The sequence below is a fragment of the Polypterus senegalus genome, chromosome 9 (assembly GCF_016835505.1).
Source record: "Polypterus senegalus isolate Bchr_013 chromosome 9, ASM1683550v1, whole genome shotgun sequence".
In the NCBI taxonomy this organism is placed as follows: Eukaryota; Metazoa; Chordata; class Cladistia; order Polypteriformes; family Polypteridae; genus Polypterus; species Polypterus senegalus.
Genome location: NC_053162.1, coordinates 2,279,694 through 2,302,019, shown reverse-complemented (window position 1 = coordinate 2,302,019; position 22,326 = coordinate 2,279,694). Strand labels below are relative to the sequence as shown.

The 22,326-nt window shown below is 42.3% G+C and overlaps 1 protein-coding gene across 6 annotated transcripts in view; it reads right to left on the bottom strand.

Annotated features, from left to right (window-relative positions):
• Positions 1–476: 476 nt before the first annotated feature.
• vav2 (vav 2 guanine nucleotide exchange factor) overlaps positions 477–22,326 on the bottom strand; it is a 472,851-nt gene continuing 451,001 nt past the window's right edge. For 4 of the 6 annotated variants that reach the window (XM_039762597.1, XM_039762599.1, XM_039762598.1 and 1 more), the window contains 6 exons: positions 21,044–21,160; positions 13,815–13,902; positions 13,574–13,697; positions 11,670–11,753; positions 7,145–7,299; positions 477–2,939 (listed from right to left, as the gene is read on the bottom strand). In XM_039762597.1, coding sequence (XP_039618531.1) covers positions 2,892–2,939; positions 7,145–7,299; positions 11,670–11,753; positions 13,574–13,697; positions 13,815–13,902; positions 21,044–21,160 — 616 coding nt within the window. In that variant the 3' untranslated portion in view covers positions 477–2,891. The remainder of the gene's footprint in view (positions 2,940–7,144; positions 7,300–11,669; positions 11,754–13,573; positions 13,698–13,814; positions 13,903–21,043; positions 21,161–22,326) is intronic. The other 2 variants (XM_039762602.1, XM_039762603.1) reach the window with 1 other exon arrangement.

Here is a 22,326-nt window from a genome sequence, read left to right as displayed (position 1 = left end):
GTTGATGCTTAACTTCAAGTCCTTCTATTTGTTTTTGCTGAAGGCACCTTTTGCTTTACTTCTTTTCGAACATTAGAACAATCAGGATGAGGACAGGCCATTCAGCCCAAGAAAGCTCACCAATCCTGTCCACTTAATTCTTCTAAAATAACATCGAGTTTTGAAAGCTCCTAAAGTCCTGCTGTCCACCACAAGACTTGGCCACTTGTGTCTGAGGATCTCTTCCTAATGTTTGTTTGAAATTCCCTCTTAACAGGTTCCCAACTGTGTCCCCGTGTTCTTGAGGACCTCATTTTAAAGTTGCCATCTCGATCCACTGGTCTCATTCCCTTCATCAGTTTAAACACTTCAGTCAGGTCTCCTCTTCATCTCCCTTTAAAGGCTCAGCTCTGTTCATCTTTCCTCCTAATTCGTCCCCTGTAGCCCCGGAATCAGCCTAGTTGCTCTTCTCTGGACCTTTTCTAGTGCTGCTTATCATAAGGGTGTCATATCCTGCACAAAATATGGTCAAAAATGGCCTAAAATTGAGGGTTTTCAGGTCTGACAGGCCAAGAATAGAGAGGAACCCCAAAAAGCAGAATGTCTGGCATAAGTGGCCATCAGGCCGAGTCAAACGATGTAGGATACGTGGAGGTTTTCTCATACCGGTGAGTCCGGAGGTGCTGGCCAAAAAAAATCTGAAGCAATTTCAAAGCGTTACGAAGTAATTCTTAAATATTTTTACATTATGTTCCTATGTAATTTACTGTAAGTTTGAGTTAAGAAGCTGTTATCAGAGAGTGGCTGTATTTGAGGGCTCGTACACACTGTGCATGCGGGATGCCATCTTTAATATGAAGCGGCCATTTTCTTGCCCAGTAGATTTCTAGAAAGGGTTTGATGCAAATTTCTTCCGAAGAAACAAAAGAATTATTTCTATTATTGAATACAGATTGATTTATATATATATATATACAGTGCCAAAACCGAAAATCGGCCAAAGCGGGAAATGGCCAGTGTCGCTGTAATTGACCAGCCAATGTCTGATCTTTTCCTCGATTTCAGAATTTGGCGCACCCGTTTGAGAAATAGCATGAAAATCGGAAGAACAAAGGCATGAGCAGCGATTTGTTGCACACTTAGTAGTGCAATCGCATCAAGTGTAGCCTTAGCGGCTGTTGTTCAGAAAGCGGACACCATTTGGTTGTTTCACAGTAATTAAGATTCGGTATATAAGTAGGTTTCACATTTCTGTTATCATTTTAGCCCTAAAATAGTGACTTAACATCAGGGGCCTATCTTATTGACCTTAAGGTTGGTGTTTGGGCGAGGAGAAGGCCTCTCAAGTGGCGTCCGCTTTCTGAACAAGACCCGCCTTGAGCAGTTTCTCGTGCAGAATGGAAAACTCGCTTCTGAATCTGCATGTGAAAGTTTTTAAGCATCTTCACACCTTGAGCGGACAGTCTTACATCAGCGCATCCAATTTTGGCCTGGGAGTTCTCGCCACTTTGCGAAATGGCACATACGCCGGTCATTTCTAGCAATTCAGACTTTGGCCACACCTCTCAGCCAATTTGGGAACTGGCCGAAGTTCGGGTTTTATGTATGTATATATATATATATTTATATATATATATATATATGTTTACTAAATAGACGGTGAGTCAACCCTGGAATTTGGAAAGAGCTTTTGATCATTAACTGAGAAAATACACTACAGAAACTGAGGAGCGTATGTGCTGAATGTCTATGAGCTTCTGATTCTGGAAGATCTCTTGATCCCACCTGGATAGACAAGCTGGGTTTGTTGCCGGTACGCTTAAAGAGCTCTGTGGACATGTTCTCTCAGTATTATAAGTAGTGTGAATATCTCATCGTATAGTAAATGTACCATCGTTCCTATGACACGTATACTGGCTTTATTTAACCTCTTCCTCAAACCTCAATTATGGAAGTGAGGCCCACTCTAATCCAACAGAAGGGATGCTACATTTACTATAAACTTTCAGTTTGCGTCCCCATTGAAGCCCCACTGTACCAGGAATTTGGTCATCTCCAGTCTCCATGAAAACACGAGATCATCGTCATCATCAATACAAACAACGGGAAGTGTCAGATTATAAAGAGAAAACGGTCATTTTTGGGTGAAGCAGTATGTCTGCAGTGATTATCTGTTTATTTGCCAAGCTCTTCCATTTTCCTTCTCTATCATAAATGCGCATTTGTGGTCAGACACAGACTCACATTTACAGACTACAAATCGGGCATTTTGGCGGACGCTTTGAGCTCAAGCGAGTTTTGCACGCGTTCTCGGTTAGCAGATGAAGGTCCGCATGCTGGACAGCTTGGACAACTGTGACTTCAAGGCAATACAATGACAACTAAGGCATATTTGTTCCACTCTCAAACTCTTTCTTAGTCTGCAATTGCAGTAAATATTATTGGTTTACTTGAAGTTTTCACCCTAGGGGTAACTTCATCTAATACCTGCTACAACTGCAAAAGTAAAATAAATTATTAATACGTCTTTTCTTTTCCTAATACCTTTCCGCCACATTCATTTTCGGGTTTCCCGGGCTTTACCAGAGAATGTGTGTTTTACTCTATAAAAGTAGAACTGCAATTTCTGTGCCGGTTCAATTTTCTATTGAGAGCATTTAAAAATAAAGCTCATTCATATATATATATATATATATATATATATATATATATTTATATATATATATTTCTATTTATATAGATATATACAAACCGAGAAAACGCAAGTAAAAACGTCAGCTATGCACATAGCAGTCTTTAAGCAAAGGTCCAGCAAGGTCTTCCACGCGGGGGCCTCCTGAGTGTCCATCTCAAAGTGGTTTGGAGGAATGGCTTTAGTTGAAGAACGAGAGAAGAGCAGCACTGCCGGCCAATCACTGCACCCCTTCCTCGTCCACATATGTTGATGGAAACCAACCCATCTGGAAAGAGAAAGAAAGAGCTATTAGCTTGATTTTTAGATCCTTACGAGACACTTCTTGTCTAACGCAGACACTTGTTCTCCATTGTCTTAGTACGCCGTGAGCACTGGCAGGTGACGCTAACATTCACACCGTCTGAAGATGGTCATTTGTTCATTTCATTACAGGGATGCTAGAAACACATCCAGACTTGACCCTGCTCTCCCACACTCGCACACAGAGATGTGAAAATAGAACAGCTAAACGATTAAAAAATAAAGGATATATTAACGTCCCGAGCGTTAGACCCAAGCATCACTCGGGCAGCGGTATAGACGCGCCTCGCGTAAACGTTAGACCCGAGGATTGGGAAACTATGTGGGCGTGTCTTGCATGTGTGACAGGCCCAAGTGTTACCCAGGCAACAGTGCAGAGATGTCTTCTCCAAGCCTCATAATGGCGTCTCGTAAGAAACGTTTTTCAGCAGTTCAGGCGTTGCACACCCTTGACAGCAATACAAGCAGTGAACACGAGGTGAATCTGTCTTTGTTGAAAGTGAAATCGAAAGTGACTCTGATGATTCCGCAAGTGACGCTCGTATCAATCGCACATGTGCAGCGTGCTGTTCAAAAGCTGATCAGTCTGGAAAGAAAACCCGCTATTGTTGTCCCGACTGTGTAATTCACCAGGCTTCAAGATACACCACACATACAACGTCATTTGCCAGTATATATGGTATTAGTATTATTTTTATTATTATGCATTGTATCATTACTATACTTTCTACACTTCTGAAGTAAGATCAGATGTAATAAATATGTAATTTTTCAAGAAAAAAATGTAACGCTAAAGAAGGGGGGAAAAAAAATGACCAAACCAATGACGAGAACACAAAAGCTCCCCCAATGACCTTGGTGGGCAGCGATGGTTCATTAACTGAGGCCGAACAAAACCTGACAAAAGATCATCAAGAAACACGACAATACAAAGTCCAAACCCGGCCCTGATCAAATCCCAATGCCAACTGGCAGGGGTACATCAACGGAAGTCCCAAGTGAGTGGCTTTCTGTGTAATACGTAAAGGTTTGTCATATTGTGACGGGGTGATGGTGAAGAGCTGCAGGCGCCAGGAGCTTGTGTTGTGGGACACAGACAGGTAGACATTGGTGCAAAGCACCACACACATTTATTCACAACTATTATTTTCAAAGTGAAGACACAGAATCCACTTTCACCCCAAAGTCCAGGCCTTCTTCCTCAATGCCTTTTCAGGTTTGCTCTTTACTCTCCTCCGAGTTCCGTCCTTCTCCTCGCCCGACTCCAGCCATCAAATGGAGGGAGGTGGCCTGTTTTATGCTCACCCGGATGAGCTCCAGGTGCCTTCCGATAACCTTCCGCCGGTCCTCCCAGGTGTGACGGAAGTGCTGAGGGCCAGGGCTCCACGGGCATTGGGTCACCCCCTGGCAGTGACCACGGGCCCCTATAGGGTTGAGCTTCTAAGCTCTGTTCCCGTGTTCCCCAAAGCCACCAGGGCAGTCACCCCCTCGTGGTCTGGAGGAGGCGTAAGCCCTCTTCTGGTCCTTCTGGGGGTCCCGGCTGGGTACCACTCCCAGGTGCTTGCCACAAGCTCCGCAGACAAAGACGTTTATCCTCTCTCATCAGACCACATGAATATTAAGAACAGGACAGAAACACAAATCCAAAAACTGTAATCATCGGGAAACTGAAGTAATCCGCTAGAGTGAGGTGCTGAGACACAAAAGATGGACGATTTTCCTTCCAGTTTCTTCAAGCTGACCATTAAAGTCTGCACCATTCTTTATTTCCCCCAACACCCAAAGCTGAGCAATGGGGATGTTCTACTGGGGCTACTGGGATTTGTAGTCCATTTAAGTATGGCTTGTAGTTTCAAATCCCACTCCTGACACGGCGTGACACCCCACCCGCCTTCTACTCCAAATGGAAAGACAACAGAAATGAAACCAATTGTGTCTCAAATGGCGCAGGCCATCTTAGATGAAGGCTTCAGTCAAATCATAAGTAATAATAATATTAAGCGAGTGGAGCTCTTGAACAAAGCTACATACAAGTGTCCAGGACTGAAGTCTTCCTGCATCAGATCAATTCCCGCTTTTCCTAGAGACTTGCCTTTTGGTTGATGGCCATTACAGGAAAGTGCATTCTTTTAAATTGAAACGGGCAATCGGTAAGAAAAACGTGAAATCTGAGAATACAGGTCAGCCCTTGAAATTGTTGGCTTTACCTCTTTGTGGGTTTGGCATCAATAATTAAATGCAAATTATTTTAGGAGTTTTGCTGTCTGCTGCAGAAAACCACAGATGACGCTGCAGCCCCGCTACTTAAATGGACTGCAAATCCCAGCAACCCTGGTAGTACTGCATGACTGGTTTGCTGGGTGACAGATGAGGACGCTAGCTTTAAAAGTGAGCTAACATGCTGGCAGGAATGCAACTGGTGGGGTCTTTTTGTTTCAACATTTCACTGCACGACTGGATTACAATCACGGCCATCGGATTGCAGTGTTCTTGTCCTGTGTCCGCTTGTTCATCTTCGTCTGCTGAGTGCGTCCAACTTCTACAAACCCTCACTTACATTGGCATCACTTGACATAACCTTGAGGAGGCTCTTCACTGGGAATGTCGTTTCTTAGCTACAGCGCCATCGCCTGCGAGACTCGACTGTGTCGTTGTTGAGTGTTTACTGTTTTGTTGGATTTCTTTTGTATCTGTAATATTAAATTAATTTGTGGTTTACTACCATAAATATACACACACATTATAGAAAGTTACAGTTTACTAAAGAACTGCTGAACTACGCGCTTTGTCTGAGGGACACCAAGTGTGTTTGTCTCAGCGGCCGGCCTCACGCAAACGTAATTTACTTGCACTGTGATTGTTTTGTCTCACATTCATTATTTAGAGCAACAAACTTACAGTGTGCAGTAACCATGGGTCTAAAATGTACTTGTGGGGGTCCCGCACCCATAACCCCCACAAATCACAAGGGATGACTGTATGCTGGTATCATTATTAGATGTCTACAATTTTCATTTCTTAACATCACTCACTCAAGTAAGTCAAGAGTGGGGTCTCTTTTAGAAGACCCCAAATGTAAATGTCCATGTAAAATATTTTAAAGAGGGTTGGGGTTTGGTGCAGACAAACGTAAATGATTTTGGAGGTTGGGGCTGGGGGTCTCCTTTCTGTAAATGCGAATGTATATTACAATGGAGTAGCTTGTGGGGGACCTGTGAAGATGAAACTGGCATGATCAGTCCCGGCTTGTCTTGGATCCGAGGATATCACTTTTTTGCCTTCCCGCTCCCTGGTTTTGCTTGTTTGCTTCAAGTGACGCAGCACCAGGCACCCTTACTGGAGCTACAGTATATGGTGCATTTGTGAACTACTGAGTTTCGCATCTTCACCTGAAAATTGCTCCAGGGGTGCTGTACAATGGCTGACCCTGCACTCTGACCTCCAAAGTAATGCGAAAAGATAATTTAATAAAGTATATTAAATCAAAATGAAAAAATCATACCTTCCTTGAGCTTTGCTGAACGTTCTCCTTCTATTTCACACTTCACTATACACACCAAATGTGATCAGGTCTCTTATTCCTGTCCAGGACACCACCCCTTCTTCAATCGTCTCTCTAAACTATTGGCTAATACTGATGTTTGGCCCATCAATCTCCTGTCCAAGACACGCCCCTTCTTCAATCATCTCTCCACCTTATTGGCTAATGCTACTGTTTGGCCCGTCAGTCACTTCTGCTGCATCCTTTGTTTGCATAAGGCTCCCATTTTGCACAACACAGGGGAGAGCATGTACAGTACATTAGCATAATATTAATAAATACTGACAAACAAAAACATACACAGGTCAGCTAATTTTTGTTTTTCTATAACATCATCAAATTTCAATCAAATCAGTCAAAACATTTTTGAGGCTGTGGAGTTTTTAGTTTGCTACCCATGGGGGGGCTCACTCCTAAATTTCTATAAATGGATACTACTGTTTTAGATGTACCATCCTGCCAAACTTGTGTTTGCGTTAAAGAGTAAGGGAGTGAGTCAGTGAGATATGTACAGTAGATTGCGTATAGGTGTATAGATTTAAATAACGTAACCCTGGGACGTACAACCAAAAAAGACCCAATGCAATGCAAGGCTGTTATTTCAGAAATATCGAACACAAGATACTCACTCTGCCGTTGGCCTCTCCTTTCCACCAGCCCTGATCTCCGCCAATCTTGCTGTAGATTTTAACAACGTCGCCTTCCCTCAGCGAGAGCTCCCTCATATCACGGGCAGCGAAATTGTACCTCGCTACAGCGGTGCCAATCACCCGAGGTGTAAAAACTGCATACAGACAGAAACAATGAACAGTGTTATTAAATCGGCACTGCACGACGGTCCTGACAAAGTGCAGTCTTGGTTGCTGTTATACTGCCATTAGCAGAGCAAACATATGGATCAGGTGCCACCATTTTTAGGGAGTGCCACCCGAGATGGCTGAGGAAACTGAAGTCTGGGCATATGTGATTTTGGCCTCACCACCCGCTGACATGTTACGTATGAAGCTCAAATGGGTGTCAGACAGAACAGAAAATAGTAATGGTGGACATGTAAAAATAATTTTAAAAAATGGAACGCAATATGAGAAAACGTAAATGAAAAGAGTCAGCGTGCATCTCGGACCAGCATGCTTACTGAAGACAATCTATCATGTCTGGCGATTCACTTGCCACTTGACCACAGGGTCATCAGATATTTAAAGAGGACACGAATGAGCTTGCAGAGTTACAATGTTGTGATTTAATCTCACAAATTGGCTGAAGTGGTGTGAGGCCTTTAAAAAGTGCGAGGGAAGCAGGCTGAAATCCCACCAGCCTGCCCAGAGGAGGTGCACCAGAAGTCAGCCAAGCCTCTAGTAGAGGGGCTGGCTTCGGCCTACACCAGGACAAGATGCACTTCAAAAGGAAAGTTTTAAAAAAAAATCTACTAGGAGATGTCCCAAAAGAAACACTTAAAATACCCCACTAGGGAGGGGTCCTGTAGATGGTTTCAAATTAGAGGATAAATTTGGTGCATTTTCAGGTCCAAGTTATTTCTTCACAATCATGGTATATGGTCATTTTCCACATAAAATTGTGTTCTAAGGAGAAGAATGTATTTATTACTTTTAAAAATACCGTATTTACTGGTGTACCACGCGCCCTCATGTAAGACGCGCACCCTAATTTTTACAAAGAAAATCGTGAAAATCATTTTGCCCCGTGTACGACGCGCGTTGTGATTGTATAGGAAGCGTTTAGAGAGAGAGAATGCGAGATCGAGAGAGAGAGAGAGAGAGAGAGCGCGAGTGTGCGAGCGAGCAAGAGAGAGAGCGAGTGTGCGAGCAAGCAAGCAAGAGAGAGAGCGCGAGTGTGCGAGCAAGCGAGCCCAAGCAGAAGATGTAAACATTACAGAATGACATTTCCTTGTGTATGATGTGCACCTGATTTTCTAATGCTAATTTTCAAGAAAAATGTGCGTGTGGTACACGTGTAAATACGGCATTTGTCTGTTCTTGCAGCTTACAATAGGGCTCTATGGAACCCTGCAACCAAACATGATAGAAAAGCCTCAAAACTAAAAAGTCAAAAACGTGAAGCAGAAATTGGAGACAAAAAGGATGTAGCAGGAGGGTTGGGAGCCAGGAATTCCAAGTACTATCGATACATCAATACGAGGGACAAGAATCAAAGTCAGGAAACGAAAATGAGTGAAAACAAAGACATCAAATTAATAAAATGAGCTGCACGCCTGTCACATCTCAGCCGGGGTTCTTCCTCTGGCTGGGCTTCAGCTTCACGTTTAAGGTCTCGTGTGTTTGTTTTTCATTCTTTATGCACATAACCTGTCTGTGTTTATACGTACCCTGTGTTACGTACCATGTATTTTAGTAGGCGGGGCCACCTGCCTATTACCACCAGGAACTGCCCACCCTTCTGTAGTCTGTGGTGGGCTGGCGCCCTGCCCGTGGTTTGTTTCCTGCCTTGTACCCTGTGCTGGCTGGGATTGGCTCCAGCAGACCCCCGTGACCCTGTAGTTAGGATATAGCGGGTTGGGTGATGACTGACTGGCCTTCTGTAGTCCCTGGCAGTTCATTTTGATTGTGTATATCAAGTTTTTGGTGAGTTCTGTATTTTTTGCTGTGTCTTATTATTATTAATAATATTATATTTTGACCTGCAGCTTTGTTTTTGACTTCATCTGGGATGCTGTATTGGAACTTGTTTGCTTTAGATTGCCTTTGCTTTTTAGCCGATTTTGTCGAGAACAAACCTTTTTGTTTAATAAAGACTCTACGTGACTCTCCATATCTAGCTGGGCTTATCCACCTCAGTGGGCATGATTGGAAGTATTTATGGGACTCCATAACAATGCCAAGTCCCTCAAAGTAATCTGAATATTCAGACGATCTGGATCTGCATGATGACATCACATGACACACACCTCTGATTGTTAGGCCTAGGACTTACACAGTAACAATGGTGGCCTTTATGCTGAAATATTATGGTGTAAAAAAAGTTCATAAAAACGCATCAGAACCAGAAAATAAAATGAAACTGTCAAATTCCTTGACTTCAGAAACCTTTGAAACAATTGCTTAATAATCTTCTTGAGGACAAAAAAAAAATTACTGCAAAAATTTAAAATAATATTAAAACTAGGGCAGGGATAACCATCAACCCCTGGCGTGTACAGAGTCAAGTAACAAGAAAACGTTATGAAAGAAGGATTTATTGGTGGAATAGAAAAGAAATACAACAAACTTATTTCAGAGGAACAAAACTAAGAAAAAAGCAACAGAAACGAGTCCAAATTTGAAATGCACAAGAAGTATCAAAATCAAAAAATGAGGTGAGATTAATTAAGGATATGGATTTGGCTTCAAGGTTCGGCCTCCTAACTCTGCTAACGTAACGGAGCCTAGCGGGCCTCAGACTCGATTCTCCCTGCGGTTGTTGTAGAGCTCCTTTTGTGATTCTGAGCGGTGACATCAAATTCTAAATAGGTAAATATCAAACCTTTTAAAGGTGGATTTCAAACTTTAAAATGCTAACATCAATGTTTTGTGAGTTTGTTTGTCCTGTGAACATTTTCATCTTGATATTTTGGCTTAGACTTCGGACTCTAGTTGTTGGTTCTCGTTTTGGATTTTGGTTGGCTTTATGCTCTTTTGTATTTTTTTTGATCATTTTCTTTTGGATGTGTTTTCTTACATTAGCTTTCTCGATCAGCTTGTTATGTTGCACTAGAAGTGCGTCACTCCAGAAGGAGAAGGACCAGAAGAAGAGACATTATAGCAAAGCTAGGGTTGAAACTACAAATAATCAATAACAATAAAAATTACGATGAATCGTTTTTAACGAGAATTTTGTTAGCCAAAAGATTGTGAGATCTGCAAACTCAAGTGAGGAAAGGTCGTCAAAGGTGACCTTTTAATCTGTAAGGTCAATGACATCAGGCCTACATTTTCGAAGAATCACATCCCCAGCAACAGGGCTCTCAAAATGTCCGTGTTTAATACCAAAACAAAAATGGCAATGGAAATGGCACAAAATAATTTTAATAATCGTCAAAACTTATTAGATTTCATTTCCTTATAAATAAAATTTTGTAGTATAGATGAAAAATATAACAGAAACCTTTACCATAAAATAAATCAATAATGAACAATTTCAGAATAGGGTCACAGGCGTTTTTTGGGTGCATCTACAGGGTGGTCCAGATCTAATTATGCAGATCCAGATCGTCTGGATGACTTTGATTTATGTGAGAACGATTCCAGTTCGTGCGAAGCGATTCTTCATGTCGTCAGTTCGCACACTTCTCAATGGTCCGGGATTTTTCGGGTGATTTTCTATGTAATAAACTTAATAAGTTATAACATTATGAATATTGAATAGTTAGATCTGGACCACCCTATATATGGGCCAGTTGCCCTTCAAATTTTGGGGATCCTGCTAGAGTCTGTTTTTACAGTCACCAACCTCTTTTAGGTTGCACAAGACAAATGGTGGCCTCATTCTATTTCCGGGTCACAGTGTTATTTTTTTGTTTCTTAGCAATTCGTTTTTTTGAATACTTTGGCAACTTTGAGTTTTTGCAGTTTTAGAAATACTTCAGTTCTTTTGGATGTTTTCTGATTAAAAGGGTTTTAGCAGTTTTAGGCCTGTGTTTGAGTGTTCACGCCTCATACCTCCATTTGAGATACTTAGGCTTTTTTGTTTGGCTTGAAATAAAACTGATTATAAATCATCAAAAGTCCATCAATTCACAAATTGTTAAAATTGCAAGATGAAATGGTTGGGCAAGAATCGATAGTGATGATTTCACGTGACTCATGCAAAGTAATACCTGCCAGACATACAGTTTGACTCATGGCTGAAACACTATGATGCAAGTTGATGAAAACTGAAAATAATCACAAAAAAGCTGTGTTGGATATAAAAATATTGTGAAATGTGTCCATACTCTTTATAAAATATGGTATCTGTGAAGGTGTGGACAATTATAAAGAGTATTTAAAAGAGAAATGGGTCTTTATAAAGGAAAAGGGACACAACTGCATCTGAAATGATCAGGACATAAGCAAGCGGAGGACACTGGACGTTGGCACCGAAAGGTCACAAATTTCACTGAAATGATGGAGATGACAGCAGTCAGTCAGACAGAAGTACCTGACCAGAAGGGAGCAGAGGTCTGAGAGGAGAAGTTGAGCCCCTGAGGACTGAGAAAAGAGAAGTTGTAGGAGGCGCAGGACGCTGCAGAAAAGTTTGCAGGAGAAAAAGAAGAAAAGGGAAAAGAAAAGAAAAGGAAATGTAAATCAATTGCAGAATAGTTTATCTATTTATTCTTTTAATAGTGGCAAGACTGGGGAGTAGGGGGTTGCTCCAGGGCTTAACAGTTTGAAGACCTCTTTCACCTCCTACACCCTTATCGTAATTTTAAATAAAAGAAGCTCCCTGAATACGCATAGCTACAGTAAATCCAGAAAGTACTGAGAGCCCATCACTTTCTGCACACTTTCTCATGTTGTAGATTTGACTTTAAATGGACAGATTTGTCATTTGTGCCCATCAATCAACACACTCAATAACCCAGAATGACAAAGTGACAACATGCTTTCAGAAAGGTTGTGCAAATTTATTTAAAATCAAAAACTGAAATTGTTCTTTCATTCAAGCACTAAGACCCTAAAACTATGGTGCTCCATATTGTGCTCAGGTGCCTCCCACTTACTTTAATACTCCTTGAGATGTTTCTAGAACTTGAGCGGAGTCCACCTGTGACAAACTGACTTGATTGGACATCAGTTAGAAAGGCACACACATGTACCTGTGTATAGAAGGTCCCAAAATTCACACTGCGTGTCAGAACAAAAACCAAGCCAAGAACTCCAAGGAAGTCTCTGTAGACCTTCACGATCAAATTGTGGTAAGCCAGAGATTTGGGTAGGGGGATAAGACCATCTCCCAGGAGCACAGTGGCTTTAAATGCAAAATGGAAGTAGTTTGGCACCACTACAGCTCTGAGTGATCGCAGCAGCACACTGACCTGAAGAATTAGGAAACGGAAGAAGTTTGGAACAACCAGGACTCATCCTGGAGTTGGCTGACTGTCCAAACTGAGTAATCAGTCAAGAAGGACCTTGGTCAGGAAGGTGACCAAGAAGTCAATGGTCACTATAACCAAGTTGCAGAAGGCCTCTGATGAGATGGGAGAACCCGTCAGAACGACGACCATCCCAGCAGCACTCCATCAATCAGGTGTTAATAGCAGAGTGGTAGAGTAGAGTAAGAGACATATGACAGCCCACTTGGATTCTAAGAGGATGGGAAAAAGAGATTCTCTGGTCTAATAAGACAAAAACTGAAGTCTCTGGGCAGAACTCCAAGCAGTATGGTATTTCTGGTGAAGACCAAGCTGCTCATTACCTACCTAATATCATCACAAGGGTGGCAGCATCAAGCTATGGAGGTGCAGAGACAGGGAGACTCGCCAGACTTGAAGAAAAGGACGAATGCAGCCAAACAGAGAAAGGTCCTTGAAGAACACCTGCCTCAGACAAGGGGGACAGTTCACTGTGCTGTATGACAATGATGTGATGACAAATACTTGAGTGGCTTTAACTGGCTCAGCCAAAACCCAGACTTAAGCCCCATAGAACACGCCTGGAAAGACCTGAGGGTAGCAGTTTAAAGACGCTCCCCGTCCAATCTGACAGGTTCTGCCAAGAGGAATGGGATCAGCTGCCCAAATACAGTGTACAAAGCTCGTGGAGACTTACTTACCCAAGAAGACCCAAAGCCAGATTTCTTAAAAATGCTGAAATTAAGGGGGTGAATACTTCTGTAAATGAGACACTTCACTGTTTGATTTTTAATACATTTGCAAACCTTTCTGAAAACATGTTGTCACTTTGTCATGAGGGGTTCCTGAGTGTAGAATGATGGACACATTTATCCATTTAAAATAAATTCTGCAACACAACAAAGTGGGCAGCAAATGTAGGGGTCTCAATACTTTCTAAATCTATTCTACATATGATATCAAAAAAATAATCATAAAAAAATCACCTCACCTGGAGAGCGCGTGTTTGCCCGGGAGGTCGGCTTCTCTCGTGATTTGTACGGGTAGCGCAGTGTCGTGTCCAGCAGCTTGAAGCTCTCCTTTAGAGAATGCATCTGGTAGTACTCGACCAACTCCTACGGGGAAAAAGCACAGACGACGTGCCCTGTTTGTAGAACTGCACTTTCACGCACCAGGATTTTTGGTTTTTTTTTTTTTTTGTAAAAGAAAACATTTTAAAATGAAAATCTTACCAGGAGGCACTCAAACTTTTTTGCTTCTGTAATGTGAATCCAGTTGTCTTTCTCTACAACTTTAATGTGCTTCACCTCATCGTTGAACCTGCTCACAAGGAGTCATAGAAACAGAAAATGTGTAGAATTATGAACCACCTGAAACCAATGCAACAAGAACATAAATCTAGAAGACAGCAGGAGTACATCGAGAGGCCATGTGGTTAAATGGGCCCCATTACAATTCTGCCAGGCTTTAAATGCCCAGAGAGGAATGACAAAAACAGACTTCCTGTGTAGTTAGAAAATGTACTTAACAAACATGCAAAAACAAAAGTGAAACAAATAATATAAGATAGATAGATAGATATGAAAGGCACTATATAATAAGTAGATAGATAGATAGATAGATAGATAGATATGAAAGGCACTATGTGATTGATAGATAGATAGATAGATAGATATGAAAGGCACTATATGATAGATAGATTAGAATTAGAATTAGAACAATCTAGACGAGAACAGGCCATTCAGCCCAACAAAGCTCGCCAGTCCTATCCACTTGCTTCCTCCAAGAAAACATCAAGTCGAGTTTTGAAAGTCCCTAACGTCTTACTGTCTACCACACTACTTGGTAACTTATTCCAAGTGTCTATCGTTCTTTGTGTAAAGAAAAACTTCCTAATGTTTGTGCGAAATTTACCCTTAACAAGTTTCCAACTGTGTCCCCGTGTTCTTGATGAGCTCATTTTAAAATACAAGTCTCGATCCACTGTACTAATTCCCTTCATAATTTTAAACACTTCAATCATGTCACCTCTTAATCTTCTTTTGATTAAACTGTAAAGGCTCAGCTCTTTTAATCTTTCCTCATAATTCAACCCCTGTAGACCTGGAATCAGCCTAGTCGCTCTTCTCTGGACCTTTTCTAGTGCTGCTATGTCCTTTTGTAGCCTGGAGACCAAAACTGCACACAGTACTCAAGATGAGGCCTCACCAGTGCATTATAAAGGTTGAGCATAACCTCCTTGGACTTGTACTCCACAGATCGTGCTATATAACCTGACATTCTGTTAGCCTTCTTAATGGCTTCTGAACACTGTTTGGAAGTTGATAGCTTGGAGTCCACTATGACTCCTAAATCCTTCTCATAAGGTGTACTCTCGATTTTTCGACCGCCCATTGTGTATTCAAACCTAATATTTTTACTTCCTATGTGTAATACTTTACATTTACTGACATTAAATTTCATCTGCCACAAATCTGCCCAAGCCTGTATGCTATCCAAGTCCTTCTGTAATGATATAACGGATTCCAAATTATCTGCTAATCCACCTATCTTGGTATCATCTGCAAACTTAACCAGCTTGTTACTTATATTCCTATCTAAATCATTTATATATATTAAAAATAGCAGCGGCCCTAGCACTGACCCCTGTGGAACACCACTCTTAACATCGCCAGTTCTGATGAGGTTCCTCGCACCATCACCCTCTGCTTCCTGTGTCTGAGCCAATTCTGCACCCATCTAAAAACATCACCCTGAATTCCCACTTCTTTTAACTTGATGCCCAACCTCTCATGTGGCACCTTATCAAATGCTTTCTGAAAGTCCAGATAAATAATATCATAAGCTCCACTTTGATCGTATCCTTTTGTTGCCTCCTCATAGAATTCCAACATGTTAGTAAAACACGACCTCCCCTTCTGAACCCATGCTGACTGTTCAGAATAACTCCTGTCCTTGTCATGTGTTGCTCAATCTTATCCTTAATAATTCCTTCCATTAATTTTCCTGTGATGCTTGTTAAGCTTACTGGCCTATAGTTGCTTGGATCTGCCCTGTCACCCTTTTTATATAATGGGATGATATTTGCCATTTTCCAGTCCTTTGGAATCTCTCCAGTGCACAGTGACTTCCTAAAAATATGTGTCAAGGGTTTATATATGTACTCACTAGCCTCCTTAAGAACACGAGGATAAATATTATCTGGGCCTGTGATTTGTTTGATTTCATCTTATTTAATCTGAGCAGCACTTCTCCCTCTACAATTTCCAAATCCCTCAGTACCTCCTTAGTAGTTGTGTTTACCTCTGGCAGGTTATCCACTTGCTCACTTGTAAACACCTCAGAAAAATGTAAGTTTAGGGCATCTGCTATTTCATTGTCTGTATCTTTTAATTCCCTTTACTATTCCTGATGAACTTGACCTCCTCCTTAACTGTTCTTTTACTACTAAAATACTGAAAGAATCTCTTGGGGTCTTCTTTCCCTTATCTGCTATATTCCTCTCCAACTGTCTTTTAGCCTCTCTGATATCCTTCTTAATGGTTGCCCTCATGTTCTCATACGCTACGGTTCTCTTTGCAGTCATTAGTCTTATATGCCTTATACAGCAGTTTTTCCTTTGCAACTTCTTTTTAAATCTTTATTAATCCATCGTGGAGATTTTTTAGTTTCCTATTACTTCCAAATTTAGGTATGTATCTGTCCTGCATTACATGTTTTTAAACCTGTTCCACTGCTCCTCGACTGTCTCCACATTTAAAAGCTTATCCCAGTCTATCCTACTTAGACTTTGTGCATCTGCTCAAAATTAGCCCTACTAAAGTTCAACTTAACAATTTTAGTCTTTGCATCTGTACTCTTACAAAATACTGAGAATTGTATTACATTATGGTCACTTGACCCTAGTGGTTCAATCACCTCTACACCCTCAATTCTATCCTGATTATTACAGAATACTAAATCCAGATAGGCTTCACCCCTTGTTGGTGCTTTAACATGCTGTGTTAAAAACAGTCGCGATTACTTCTAAAACTCCTGCTCTTGTGCTCCTCCATCTGTAAGGTTATCCCAGTTAATATTTGGATAATTAAAGTCCCCATGACTATAATATCCCCTGTAAACTTGCCTTTTGATATTACTAAAAGATGTGTGTTGAAATTACTGTCTGAATTGGGTGGTCTATAACACACTCCTAAAATGAGACCTTTTCCCTAATATTTTCCAGGCGAAGCCACATGTCCTCACTAAGATGGGGCTCATCATCCAACTGAAGATGACTTACATTTAATTCCTGTTTGGCATAAACAGCAACCCCACCTCCTTTTCTGTTCTGTCTATCCTTCCTAAAAATGTGTATCCCTCTATGTTACACTCATCCCCATCTTTGTTATTTAGCCAGGTTTCCGTTATTGCTATAATATCATAATTGTGCTCTGCTACATACAACTCCAACTCACTTACCTTATTTTTGATACTTCTAGCATTAAGGCAAGCTATTTTTAATGTGTTAATCCTTCTATCTTTACGTGTTTGCTTAAAATTTACATTACTATGCATTTTTATTTCTACACCATTGTTTGTTCTTCCATGTATAGATCTAAATCTGGCCTGTCCTAAACTCCCTGCCCCCATTCCCTAGTTTAAACAATCCTCGACTAGCCTACACATACGCCTCCCCAATACATTGGTGCCCCTCCGGTTCAGATGTAACCCGTCACGCGGAACAGGTCCCATCTGTTCCAAAAGGAGTCCCAATGCCCCATAAACCTATACCCTTCTACCCTGCACCAAGATTTGAGCCACGCGTTAAGCCTTCTAATCTCCTCAATCTTACCTGGACTGGCGTGGCACAGGCAGAACTTCGGAGAAGACTACCTTGTCAGTTCTGCTCCTCAGCTTGGTACCTAACTCTTTGAATTTGGATCGCAGAACTGACAGACTACCCTTATGTATGTCATTTGTTCCAACGTGGACAATGACAACTGGATCCACCCCGCTCTGGCCAAGAGCCTATCCACCCTTCCAGGAGGTCTCCCACCTGTGCTCCCGGAAGGCAACACACCGTGAGACTCTCTCTCTCTGGAGCACACCTGCGCTTCAATCCCCCTAATGATTGAGTCCCCAACTATCACTACCTCTCTCTTTTTGGGAACTGGTTTTGAGGTGGCCCGTTGGGGCTCCTCAACCCTGCCTACCACCTCAGAATTATCAGAGTCACCGTCCAGCTCCGCCAGGACATGATACCGTTAGACACTTCTAATTCTGGGGTTGATGCCCCCGGACAGTGTGCACCCTTTACCTTACGCCTTGCGACCGTGACCCACCTATTCCTACCTGTCTGGTCTGGAATCTCCTCCCGCCACCTTAGGGGTGCACACTATCTCTAAAGGACACCTGGGCCAAGTCCGCCAATTCTCTATTACAACGCAGGTCAGCCAACTCCTCCTCCAGTTCAGCGACCCTGAGCTCGAGGTGCTGGATCAGCTGGCATCTCTTGCAGATGTAGCCCTCATAGACAACTGGCTCTTCCAAACCATCATCTAAAAGTCCAACATCCAACAGGACTTGCATTGCACTGGCCTCATTATTAAAATTTGATTTGGGATTACTAAGCTGCCTTAACTATATATTTTTTTTTTTTAAAATTAAATTTCTTCTTCTTTCAGCTGCTCCTTAACTTAAATGGTAACACTAAGATCTGCTACAGATATTTTACACCTTTTCCCCTTAAGCTCCTGTACTGTTCTCCCTCTCAGCTGCCTGCTATTTGCCTTTCTATGAGGTTAACTTTACTTTTCTCTGTCTCTTCTAGCTTTGCGCTCTTCTTACTTATAAGCTCTTCACTCGCACTGTTTGTATTCCCCCGTATTAATGAACCAATACGCTGTCGCCCACTTAACTGTTCTGCCTCTGGACCGCTAAGGACTGTTTAATCTAAAATAAACAAATAAATAAAACTTTACTACCTTATTTGCTCCTACTGCTCCTTGTGCCTGAACGGTGTCTTAACGCAGGCCGCTTACCTGCGCACTACTGAGTTTCCACCTTTTACTGCTTTGAAGTCAGCCGCGGCCTTTTTTTCTTTTCCTTTAAACTAAGGAATCGCTGTTACGACGACGCGGTTATTTATTTACAAATGCCGATATCAGTTACTGCTGCTTTCTACCCTGCCGCCTCGATGCTAATTCAAATACAGATAACAAGAAAAAGAACAAGTACAAATAACTTTTCCAAGCGCACTTCCAAACACCCAGCTACTTTTGCTCTTGTGCGGGAAAAAAGCAAAAAACCCTTCTAAAGGGAAAAAAGCTTTAAAAAATTCCCACACGGTTCCTTAGAGGCAACCAAAACCCAAGTTTTTAAGAGCAAAATGTATTTTTTTAATGTAAGTCTCACACCACAGAACAAACCAACACTCTCAACAGACTCTAGCGTTTGCAAAGCACACGTCAGCACAAAGCACACGTGACTCTCAGCTCTGAGCACCCTCCAGGTGAATGTGCACTTTATAATAGATAACAGATACAAAAGGCACTATATACTAAATGGATATATAGATAGATATGAAAGGCACTATATAAGAGATAGATTGATTTATTTTATTTTTATTGGTTTATTTATTTTAGACACCAAAATGACTAAAAAGGAAAAAAAGAAAGAAAACGTTTGACTTGGCAGTCCCAGTAAGGCACTGGCACATTGCTGTTGAACCTCCATTGTGTTTCTTGACCCACTTCTGTTGAATAATTTTTTGGCTGGAAGTTCTCAGTGGTGTTGTGTCACAGACAGGATGAGCAGCTTTGCTCATAATGGCACTCAGTTTTGTCTTCATCCTCTCCTCTTCTTCTACTGTACCTCCAGGGTTCCACAGAGTCTCCCATAACCGAGTCTATCCTTTAATTGTCTTGTTGATTCAGTGAAGCTCACATGAAGTGATGCTACCAGCCCAGCACACCACAGCGTGAAAAACTAAATGACCATCACAGAGCTGTAGAAGATGTAAAGGATGTTCCTATCCACAATTCTTAAAATAAAGATCCTGCTGTGCCCTTTCTTCTCCAGTTCCTCTGTGTTCTGAGACCAGTTCAACCTGTCATTGATGTGGACCCCCAAGTGCTTGTTGGAGTGCACCACCTCTACATCCACTCCATGAACACTGACCAGACATTGACGCTCTTTAGTGAGGTGAAAGTCAATAAGCAGTTCTTTGGTTTTGCTGATGTTGAGTTGCAGACAATTCTCAAGGTTCTCCCCCTGACTCTTCTCTGCTGTCTCATCCTCTTTATCAATACCCCCCATAAGTGCAGAATAATTTTTCTAAGTGACCTGACCTGCTGTCGTATGTATACTCAGATGTGTACAGAGTGACGAGTAAAACAGACAGGCCTCCTCCTTGTGGTGCTCCAGTGTTGCTCATACAGTCCTTGAGTCTCACAAACTACTAAATCCATCATCCAGGACCTCACAGGCTCATCCTCTTGCAGATCTCTGAGTTGACCCCTTAGCAGGGATGGTTGGAAGGCAGTAGAGAATTCACAAAACTGACTCCTCACAATGCGGCCAGCTTTGTCCTGCCTTGTGGAGCGGACAGATAATTGCGTCCTTCCACTCCAATCTTTGTCCAATTGGCAAACTGCAGTGAGCTCAGGTGGTCTCTCACAGGAGGACTCCTGCAGTCCAGGACCAGCCTCTCAAAGGCCTTCATGATGTAAGACGTGTCAGTGGTCTGTAGTCGTTAGGTGCCCACCTTATAATGCAGGTTGTTTTCCCCAGCAGTGGCACTTTCTGAATCCTTAGGGACACACTGAACAGGTGACAAGGGCACACTACAAAGTTGGTCAGCACGGGCCTTAAGAAGTCGAGGACTGACTCCATCGAGTCCCGCAGCTTTTCCTGCCTGTAGCTTCACAGTTGTTCCTGCCTTGCCCCCAATGCTTGCTGGGATATACTCCAGCTTCCCAGTGACCCTGCTCAGGAAAATTGATTTTTTGCTCAGGACGTAGAAAGCGTTTATTAGCTGCAGAAACAACAGAGGGCAGTTTTTTCATGCGTATAAATATTTGGTTTGCTTATTTATTAATTCACTGTATATTTTGGGGCATTTTCTATTAATTATGTTTATATAAATTCCCTTTTCTGTGCATTATATTCACGTCTCACCTTTATATTCTATGATTTACTTACTGCCTTCTCATTGTCGATTGGGAAACTTGTTGTGAACCGAGTTCACAGTTCACTTTGGCTTAGGCCGAGCTTTTTTCCCACGTTTTGGACCTGGGAGTGTAGCAGCCCACAATTTTGAGCCCGTCATCGCAAGTAGCCATAGCATGGCATGCCTTTCACAAAGTTGGATGAAATGTGCCTTCCGATGAAAAAACACAGCCCAGATAGTGAGAGTGTGGTTTAAAAATCCAGTGACAAATCGGACAAAGGGGGAGTCCCACCAAACATGGCAGCTTACCTTATACTGATTGCAAAGCGCTCCGCCTCAGCTGTCCTCTCCCGGATTAGGTACGTTCCACTAGGATGGGACTTCAGGAGGTTGTCGGCTTGCTGTCTCTCCATGTTACCTGCAAACCTAACGGAACGGAAAGCATCAAGTCAGTCAAAAGTGGGTGGGCTGCGACCCGTACAGTCTATGAGCGGGTTAAGCATCTACTGGTGTATGGCAGTAAAGCACAAAGCTCTGCTCAGGACTCTGGTGACAAACAAGTGCCAATGTCTGTAACTAAACCTCAGCTCTCGTTACTAACAGTGGATTCAGAAAGTCTTTGGACAAAATGGCCGCCGTTGTATCATCCAGGTGGATGCTGCATGTTACTGGTGGTTGAAGAGGCTCGACACTCCCTGTGTGAAGTGCTTTGAGCAGTGAGAAGCACACTATATAAAGAATTCAAGATTTTTTCACTTTCGGCACACTTTATTGTGTTGTGGATTTCATTTTAAATGGACCAATTTGCCATGATTGTCCACCAATCTACACTCAATACCCCATAATGACATTTCAGAGAGCTTTACAAATGTACTAAAGATCCAAAACTGAAATCTTTCACTCCTAAAAGCATCCAGACCCTTAATTCAGTACTTTATAGAAGCCCCATTTGGCAGTAATTCCTGCTTTGGTTCTTCTTGGGCTTGGCACTTCTACATTTGGGCAGCAGGTCCTCTCAGGCTCCATTAGAGTGTCTGTAAACTGCCATCTTCAAGTCTCTCCACATATGTTCTGTGCGATTTAAGTCTGAGCTTTGGCCTGGGCACTTGAAGACTTGTCCTGAAGTCACTCCAGTATCGTCTTGACTGGACGCTTTGGGTCACTGAACCGTCACCCCAGGCTGAGGTGGGGTGCTCCCTGGAGTAGGTTTCCTTCAAGGACCTCCCTGTATTTGGCGGCGCGCATCCTTCCCTCATTTCTGACCAGACTCCCTTTCCATGTCGCTGAGAAGAGCCGCCATAGCGTGATGCTGCCGCCACCTTGTGTCATATAGTGGTGTCTTTGCACGACAAAATGCTTAGGGTTCTGCCCACACAATTCTGCTTTTGTCTCATCAGAGGAGAGAATCTTTGTGCTCTCTGAGGACTTTCAACTGTCATATGCCAAAGACTCAAGAGTGCCTTTAATCTGGCCGCTCCGCCATAAACACATGAAAAGATGGAGTATTGCTGAGATGGTCGTCCTTTGGACAGGTTCTCCCATTTCTCAGCAGAGGACATGAGATGCTCTGTTAAGACCATCGTCTCTCCTTG